Source organism: Dicentrarchus labrax, unplaced genomic scaffold (genome assembly GCF_905237075.1).
Source record: "Dicentrarchus labrax unplaced genomic scaffold, dlabrax2021, whole genome shotgun sequence".
Lineage (NCBI taxonomy): Eukaryota > Metazoa > Chordata > Actinopteri > Moronidae > Dicentrarchus > Dicentrarchus labrax.
In genome coordinates this window covers 19,663,693-19,673,586 of record NW_026136712.1, presented here as the reverse complement: position 1 = coordinate 19,673,586, position 9,894 = coordinate 19,663,693, and the positions used below count along the sequence as shown (strand labels likewise).

The following is a 9,894-nucleotide window of genomic DNA, read 5'->3' as shown; positions in this document are numbered from 1 at the left end:
GAACCACTGTCTAAGATGCAGTCTGGTTGCTGAAGTTAACATAGAAGGACATCTTTGAGTCTCGCCTCTGTCCTGACCCCGGCTTCTCCCTTCCCTGCTGAGAATTACACTCTCAGCTTGCAGGAAACACTATCCACCTTCCAAAGCCCGCGTCTTTGCAGGAACACAAAATTAGTTGAACTTGTGCTTTCCGCGTTCCTCATTTCTTTACGCAGCCAGACACGTCTTCTGGTTTCCATTTGTTTTAAGCTATTAGCGCTCATGGCCTGATAAGGGAGTGGTTGGAGGAGCACAAACATCCGTCTCCGAATACATCCGTCATCGTCCATATGTGTTTGACTTGAGCAATAATATCCGCTCTTGGAAAGGTTTGACTAGAAGGACCGGAGGTGAAACTACCGTGGTGTAGAAGCATTTTGACTTTATGTAATACTTGACGAAGGTCTGAATGTTATGTGTTCGTTAAATATATTCCATCTCAATAAACGTCTTGGACAGCATGCAACATTGTTAAGCAATTCAATTTCACAGGCAGCTGACCAGAAACACAGCACTTTAAAGCCTTTTATAGGGGTTAGTTTTTGGCGTGTGAGAGAAAGTGCTTCACATGCTACGAATGTCACCTCAAGTCAGTTTCCACTGGTGCTTTTTGCAGTCAACAGAGGAGACTTGCTTTTCTAAGATGGATACCACTGGCAAGAACACACAGAGTCAAGCATCTCTTCTTATCCAGATGATAAACAAACTATTTTATTTGACTGTCTCTTCTGCATATGGCAGAACATCAGTTATGTCTGTGTTGACAGTGTCTAAGCCATTCAAGTGGCTGCCTTCTAGACAAATTTCTGGCTGTGCACTAAACAATAAGTCTTGCACTGCACAAAAATGAAATTTGATATTTTACCGTTCCATTATACGAGTTCAAAGGAGGAAAAAGAAACATGCATTTGTGTGCAGTATCTCAACATTTATTCCACGTAGGTCCTTTTCTTGAATCAGAAGAGTTACATTGAAGATGTAACGAGATAGAGACAAGTTGATTCTCACGGCACTGAAAACAACTTTGTTGGGAAACATTTAAAATCTAAAGAAGTTGTCAGTTGAAAGATAAGGTTAACATAGAGCAAAGACACAAAGAAGTGACTGGGGGTCTGGTTGAGGATGACCCCAGCATAACTCTTTTCCTACAACGCAGTCCTATCATTTCTTCTCCCACATTTAGACAAAGGAATCCAGTTATCATTTATTGTGATTAGTATGTCAGTTCTATAAATATTCCTTATAGAAGCCATGAGTCAACCAGGAACTGTTTTTGAACTCTTGGCGTTGTGTGTACTTAATCGAGCCCGCTTTCTTACAGAGCAGGGATCCTCGGGGACTTCTGCACCTGGTATTCAAAACTTCATCGATGACACTTACATCGGGGCCTGAACGAAGTGTCGTAGACTTGTTGCATTTGTTGGGAATAGATCATTCCTGACTTTTCGTGTACCTCAGTATTCCCCAGGTCTGTAAGGGTCACTTGCAGGTCACTGTGTATGCACACAGTAACACAGGGCAGATGCTTTGTCAGCATTAATATATTTAGGTACTGTTCACGTACCGCACTTAAGTATGTGTTCTTGACTTTCTTGAGAAACTAGTTGCCTGACTGGAAGCATGGCATGTCTGTTCTCTCTTGGAAAACAGGGCTTGAAAATGACATAATGACTGCACATTATGGATGACGTAGTGAAATTTTATATCTACTGTTCTCCATTGGCACGACAAAAGACGAGCTCTCAGCCACAGTTGCCACAGTGATCTTCTGTTTTGTGTTTACACTAAGTTTATTTGGCCCTCTAAGGGAGCTCTTGCCCCGGTAATTAAAAATAACATTTGCAGATAAAACTTAGCATAAACACCTCATTTAGTTGTACTCTTTCTGTGCCTGGATTGCATAACTCCTGTTTGACGGCAAGTCCAAAGCTTCGGCAAGCACCGTCGTAGTACAGCGCTCTCCAGATATGACAGGCCTCCACGGGGCTCGCAGGGTTTTCAACTCTCAAGCTCGCAGTGTATTGTGCCTGAAGCCTTGAGGGAGGAGAGACGGAGAGGAATGATGGCGAGTGATGGCCGTGGCTCACATCCACCCTCATAAAGAAAAAAATGTTGGTGTTGTGACTGAGCAGAGACCTCAAGAGTGCAGATTCCTATTCTTCTTCATCTGCAAAGCTGTGCAGATATTCAAAACGATGGCAAATCTTGATTTTCTAATTGTCTGAATTTCTTTGCACAGACATCCGACAGGCATCCACATTCAGAGATTTCCCAAGAATGCACGTACAAGTAAAGGCAACACGGTAACACTTTACTTTAAAACCCCAAGATTTGCATTTTTAAGCAGTATATAAACATTTAATACATTTATAACACACTAAAAAGTACTTGTATGCAGCTATAAATTAATTTTAAGTGTTTATTATTTTCATTATATGCCAACAATAATTTCTCCTATTAAGACGTATTTTGTATAATTACAGCTGTGTTTGTTTGCATTTATACACCACTCCACTTAAAGGAGGGTCCACAGGAGTTATTAACACTAATAATAAACACTTATTTTTGCTTACAATTACATTATAGTGTGTTATAAACCATTTATTAAATGTTTTTATATTTTTTTTAACCCTTTATTGGGGGTTAAAGTGTTACCAACACATTCAAGTAAGAATAATAACAAATAAGCCAGCTCTTTCAAATATATCTGCCTTTACTTTATTCATGTACTGTACAGTATTTCATTTCCAAAGTCTCTATCATACTATATGACAATAATGGCTATCATTTACTACAAAAGGTTGCATAAATAATTTAAATGTGGAAATAAAAAATAAATATGCAGTTCATTCTTTATAACAGTCCTTCTTTTTGTCTGTAGGAAACAGCCCTCCCTCCCTGCTTCTCTTTAAAACCTCACCGAGTGGGGGCACCACTGCAGAAGACCACACAGGTATGATATGTACAATCACGTTATGCATCACAGCTCTCAGCTTACACGACAAACCCCCTTCCAGTTGCTATTTCAAACATACAGTTGGAAAAAGAACCAAACATTGTCAGTACAGTTTAAAAAACCAAAATCAGGAAGCAATATGAGCAGAAAAACAACGGGGTGCTGACAATATGTGGAAACATTGTGAATATTCTTCATGAAGTACAGTCCCATCTTAGGCAGAGCTGAGGAAGGAGGTTGTGTTGTCTGCTCGGACAGACTGGGTATCGCCACTTCCTCTTCCTGCCGGATTCTATCAGTCAATACAATGATAAAAACTGAATTATTGTTTTCATTATGTTATTTTTGTTCCTATCTTTCCTGTTTGAGCTATTTACAGAATGGGAGCAGAGAGTGAATGGGAGTGGAGGTGTCTCGGATCCTGCAGGCTAACACAACGGGTGGATTTTGGCTGTGGATGGGTGAACGCTGCTCTATTTGGCCCGTTACAAAAGAATTCCGGTGTGGGCGTGCTGGAGAACGCTCTGCCCCTAGGTAACAACACAACCACGCACAATGTTCTGATGCCTCCTACACACATGTGCACTTTTTTGTGTGTGATTCCAGCAAACAGGAACTGCCTATGTCTAGAGGAAATGGCTTTTTATGACTCAAATAACACAGGAATGGGCTCATTTAGTAATTAAGAGGAGTCACAGGACTGCCCAGTAACCCCATGGTGTTAGAGCTGACAAAACTGATTTCTCCCCCCATTTCTCTTTCTCTGTCTCTCCTGACTCTCTGTATCTAGTCGTGGGAAAGGCGCTACTGTAACTGACAGGCCTGCTTGGGGCTGCTGCAGCGTGGAGAGTGCTTTGGGGCTGTCCTGACGAGTGAGGCCTTTAGTGTGCTGTCAGAGAGCTGCCTGGACCGCCGAACAGGCCAGGGCCTCTCAAAAACATGTCAACATCCCACCGTCAGAGCCCCCAGAGCTGCCACCATCTCCTCCGCACACAGCCAAAAGGAGATGGATTACAACCACTTTGGAGCAAAGATACACCTTGTCAGCTTTAAACAGGGCTGTGTTGCGGCGTAGCTCTGCATCCGCTGGATGTTTGTACAGATGGGCTTGGAGCCTCGGGGAGGACTTCTCATTATGCTTAAATAAAATCTGTTTGACTGGAGGACAGACCCGAGTTCAGGGAGGTTTTTGAGCTGTTGGGGTGATCAGATACTTGTTTCATATAATCCAACATGGTGCTACATCTCCTGACCGGTCACAGTTGTGGCAAGCCCTGGCACTGACTTTGTCATGCAAATAAGCAAAGTTCACAAATATGCTGACAAGTGGCTGAAAAATAAAGACTGATGACTTAAAAAACCAGCCCAGCAATTAGCTTATGAATTTGCTCTCTTTGAAATTTCTTTTTGCATCTCCTCCCTATTTGAAGGAGAGATTACGTCGGTTGGTGTGTTGTGTAACGTGCGTGTGTATGAGTGTGCTTTGGTGTCTGTCCTTGGATGCCCAAAGTGGAGCATCAGTACGAGTTGCCCATTAACGGCGTGTTGTTCTTGCTCCGGTCTTGAGACAAACGACTGTGCTTCTTGTTGCGTTGCCTCTTCGGGACCTCCTTGGCCTCTGATTGGTTGTGGTGGGGCCTGAAGCGCTTGCACTTGCAGGAGGTGACCACACGGATTTTGTAAGTCCGAGTGTTGCCGTTGGGACACTGCAGCTGGACCCTCCTCGTCCGGGAGTGGGCCGGGATGCAGCGGTATTCCGAGGCGTTACTCCTCCACCACTTTCCGCGGGCGATGGAGTTCGGCATGAGGTGCGAGGGCATACACTGGCCCGAGCACACCAGCTCCTTGACGGGCTTGGCACTGCGGCAGGATCCGTCGGTGATGTAACGGGTGGAACGCAGCTCCCTGCAGCTCAGCTCAGAGGCACCTGGGTTGAAGAGCAGGATATCACAGTTACACTCATGGCTCCATCCCAAAACATACACTTTGAAGTGCTGCACACTGGAATGGACATTGTGCAGGTTAACTGCTCCAATGCTGCAGCTGTGCCTAACACCAGAATGTGCTAATTTCTCTGATTCTGTTTATGTCGACATCAACTCACCTATTGCGTTATTTGTGTAAAAAAAAAAAAAACACACGTCAGATAAAAACTATGCAGCAGCATTTCGAAACCCAAAAGTGCAGCCGAAAAATTCGCTTTTATAAATTCCACTTATTACAACAATTTGTACGTTTAAGTACAAATTTAAGCCACTGAGATCAGATCAGAGTTTCTGAATTTGATTCATGGTCCGATCATTAGCTGACGACGGGGTTTGACAAAGAAATCCAGCTGGCAGCAATCAGCTGATAGCAAATCCAGACCAGAGGGCCATTAAACAGCTCAATCAAACCTAATGGAGGTTTGGGCTGGAAGAAAAAGCTGGCACACTGCGTTGGCCCTCAGGAAATGTATGTGGTGATGGAGGAGTAAATAGCTGTCTGGTTATTTTAAGGCAGCGCTGCAACTGTACAATTTTGAACAAACTGGACATCTGCCAGACTGATTTGAGACGACGCACTCAGCCTGTAATCCGATGTTTGAGCCGCAGCTTTTTAACAGCCGTACGCATGAGTTATTGTCCTGTGCTTTTTTACAGGCAGTGTGTAAAAAAGGGGCAAAGGAACTGTCGGTTAAGAAATGATACACTCAGAGAGGGATCTGTTTTCCTCTGTGGCTTTCTTCGCAAAAAGGGCTGAACAAAGGATTTATGTGAGGTGACTTCCTTTTTTTTTCTCCCCATGAGAACCTGATCTAGTGTTATTCTGTGGCCGCCGCTGAAGGGACCACAGCAGTATACAATGCCTGCAGCACGCACTGAGCGGTGGTTTGCACCATCACCAGCCAAAGAGTCAGGTTGTCTTGTTCGGTGAGCGTTGGTGTTTTAATCCAGTCTCACTCTGTCTTTTCCTTTACATTTCCTGTCGTCCTCTCTAATGTCAGCCTGAAAAAATCATTACTAACGATAGTGGCTTGGAAAAAACAACAACACACACACTAGACTACTGTACAGTTGCGTGAGCTGTCCCCCCCCCTCCGGCGGTGAGAGACAAGTCTTGGGAGAGAACTGGATGGAGGCCAGGCAGTGGTCATAGCCTCTCCTGTGACCCCACTGGGACCCTGAGGAGTCGTCCCAGGACGAAAGCTGAGAGATGGATGACAAAATAATCCAGGAGATTTCTGCCTCCCAGTTTGAAACTCAACACACATGCTGCTTATCCATATGAAAACAAGGCGTTTTTTCCACCCCTTTTTTGGAGACTAATAAAGAGTCAAATTAATATAAAGCGAGATGTTGCTTAATGTGTGAATTTGTTGCCCCTAACATCCTCACCAGACAATAATCAATCACTCTAACGGATCTCGACTCGCTAATTCCCCCAGGTCAGCTGTTGTTCTTCTAATCTAATCAATCTTCTTCCTCTGATCTCCAATTCAAGATTAAATGAAGGCTAAACTGTGAGAATATTGCACCACCCATCTTGAATCCATGAGAGCAAGCGTGAGATTCTCCTACATGCACAGCTCAATCAGAACATACAACCTTCACTGGCCACAGGTGGGAATCATTCTCAAAGGCAGTGTTGCATTTAAAAAGCAATTTCCAACCCCCCAAAAAAAAAGACATCCCCCTGAAGAACAAACTGTGGGGTTTTTCTGTTTGGGAGACATGTTGTTGCAATCAAATAGTTATGGCGTAAGTAGAGCTTGACTAATAGTATAAAGAGAGAAGGAAATAACCTGGAAGACAACGTGAAAAAAGCCCTGATGTCTCTCTGAATGCTCCACTTCAAATTGTTTAAGGGAAGAAACCACAAGAATGTGCGTCTGTGCCGCTCTCATCACCCTCAACTCTGGCAAAGGATTAAGCAAGAAAACACACTTCCCACACAGCAGAGCTGCTCTTAATCAGGGAATCAGTGTGAAAATCAAAAGGCAGATTGTCTTTGGGCTTTCTTTTTAAGTCAGACACACCGATTTAGACAGCCTAGATTCCGCATATCGGAATTGTTTTTTTTTTTAAATGTCAAAAAGTTGGCTCAAGAATTATTAAACCATTTACTCATTTAGGACAAAAGTAAAGACAAATAATTAAAGCTGTCTAATTTATTTTATATTTTTAAAAGGTATTAAAGAAGATTCTTTAAACATTTGTGGGGTCAACGGGACAGTCTGCGCACACACACACACACTGAACACTGAAATCAGCTGATTTAATCTGAAAAAGAAAATACATTTCTTGTACAATAAAGAGCCTAAACTTGAATATAAACTTAGTCCGTCTACACATGTTTAAATTGCAGTTTGGGGTTATTTAAATCATATGTTTTAATGCTCTCCCGCACAGGTTCACATACAAGTGTCCGCTATAAGACTGGCAGCCTGAAACGTTATCTAAAGAAATTTAAATCTATTATATTCTTTTTTTATGTTAGTTTAGTCACTTTTACGCACCAGGCCTCAAATCAACTGTTTTTTTAGGCTGACCTGAATATTCAACATAGCAGAGAATTAATTATAAGGCTGCTGCTTTCATTTTATTCAGGCCTATTTATAAAACCAACTTTAACGCATACTCACTGTAGGTGACTGTGTTTGCTGTCCTTCCTCCGTTTTTCGCCCTGTTATTCATAGTGTTGTTGTTGTTGTTGTTGTTGTTGTTGTTGTTGTTGTTGTTGCTGCTGCCGTTGGACGCCTGTATTATTGCCTCGTGAGGTGTCCGAGTATCTTCTCTGTACTCCGGTAAAATCTCCGTAGCATCGTTTTTTAGTACCTTCCATCCCTTCACAGCGGTGCAGCATCCCTGGAGCAGCAGGAGCGCCGCGCTGGAGACGAGGATGGCCAGAGACACCTGCATGCTTGTCGGCAGAAAGAACGCAAAGAGCACCAGGATAAAAAAGAAAACTCACAGACACACAAACGCGCCCGCACACACACACACACACACACACACAGGAGAGAGATAGAAAGAGAGAGTGAGAGAGATGCCCTACTTGGACAAGTTGGTCAGTTCCAGCTTCAGTGGAAGAGGCGCACACGGTATTTAAGCCTACGCAAGTTTCCGTCAGGGCTGACAATTAAGCGCTTACACAAAGTGGGAGGGGTTGAACCTGGGAGAGAGATTCATTGAGAAACTAGGAGGGGAGAGGGTTTGGATGCGTGCGCAAGGAAGGGGAGAGGAGAGGAGAAGACAGGAGAGGAGAGGAAGAGAGAGAAAAGGAGGAAAGGAGAGGAGAGGAAGAGAGGAAAATAGATGAGGGTCGATGAGATGAGACAGAGAGAGGAGGAGAGGGGGAAAGAGAGGTAATAAGAAGAAATAAGAAGAAAATAGAGGAGAGGATAGTGGAGAGGAGAGGAGAGGAAGAAGGAGAAATGGGAAAAAAGAGAGGAAGAGGACAGGAGTGGAGAGGGAAATGGGAGAAAGGAGAGAGAAGAGGGGAAAGAGAGGGGAGGGGGAAAGGAAAGGAGAAGAAAATAGAGGGTAAGAGAGGAAATAGAGGAGAGGTGAGGTGAGGTGAGCAGAGGAGAGGAGAAGAAGGAAATAAAGTAGAGGGGGAAGAGAGGAGATGAGAAGAAAATAGAGGAGAGGAAGAGAAGAGGAGGAGAGAGGGAAATCCAGGAGAGGAAGAGAGTGGAGAGGAGAAAAGAAGAAATGAGAAGAAAATAGAGGAGAGGTGAGGAGTGAAGAATAACAGTAGAGGGGGAAAGAGAGAAGATGAGAGGAAAGGAGAATATGTAAAAGGAGATAAGATTGAGGAGAAAGGTGAGGACACAGGAGAGGAGGATAAAGAGACGAGGAGCAACAAAATCAGTAAAGAAAGTGGAAATTGAATAGAGGGTTATAGAGGAGAAGACAACAAAAGGGGAGGTGAGAGGAGAGGTGAATGAAACAGAGGAGAGAGAGAGAGAGAGAGAGAGAGAGAGAGAGGAGCAGACTTGTGTTGGAGTGCATTGCATGAGGCAGCAGATCTGCACATCTCACTGTGCCACCGCCGCCGTTGCTGCTGCTGCTGTTGTTGGAATCCAGCTAACAAACTGCATCTTCTCCCTCCTTTAATGACTTCCGCAGCATTACGTGTCTCTAAAGCATTCAGGCGTTTTTTTTTTTTTTTTTTTTTTTTTTTTTTGAGGTGGTTTATTTTGGAACCGTGTCTCAAGGGCAAGTTGTTCCACTGCTGCAACATGCGCCTCACTCCACTCCTAACAGGCTTCTACCCTGCCTGCTCGATACAAGGCGAGTTAATCATTCATCTCCAGCATTCATTATCCATTATTGTAGCTCTCACATTCAAACCAGTGAGGCTCAGTGTTTTTTTTTAAAAAAGCAGGGGGGCCTCAATCTTTTCCTGCAATTTTGACAAATCCACTGACCTTCACTGACTCCCCCCCCCCATCTGCAACAAGATATACTTCAGCACCATGTGTTGTGTACACGATTTGAATGTATCTAATGTTTTACATGGGAATCCAATATTCTATATCCTTTGTATCTGGTTTGAATAAAGTAATGTGGACTGAGGACTGTATGTACACTCTCCTCTGAGTTCTTGGCATCCCTCATATCCCAGTGATTTGATGAGTGCTGACAGATGGAGGCTCTTTCATTCAAACACTGCCCTCTTGAGGGAGAATAAACAAGTCTTGTGGAGGGGGAAAAGATGGGATTAAGGTTCATTAGCATCACACTGGTCTCTTTTTTAAGTGTCCAGCTCTTTTGGTGGGCATGCAGAGGCAAGTTAGAGGGATAGTTTGAAAGGTTTAAAAAGGAGGAGAATGTCTTAAATCTCAGTCAATATCACTGCTTTGACACATCTTGTACCCATTCATTTGAGGCACAGAGCTGCTTCTATAATAA

The 9,894-nt window shown here is 43.5% G+C and overlaps 1 protein-coding gene across 1 annotated transcript; it reads right to left on the bottom strand.

Moving 5' to 3' along the window:
* Nucleotides 1-2,734: 2,734 nt before the first annotated feature.
* On the bottom strand, nucleotides 2,735-8,918 carry sost (sclerostin). Its single transcript, XM_051418246.1, has 2 exons — nucleotides 7,620-8,918; nucleotides 2,735-4,922 (listed from the first exon to the last, which is right to left on the bottom strand). The coding sequence occupies exons 1-2, from the start codon at nucleotides 7,894-7,896 to the stop codon at nucleotides 4,513-4,515; spliced, it is 687 nt and encodes a 228-aa protein (XP_051274206.1). The 5' UTR covers nucleotides 7,897-8,918; the 3' UTR covers nucleotides 2,735-4,512.
* Nucleotides 8,919-9,894: the final 976 nt, after the last annotated feature.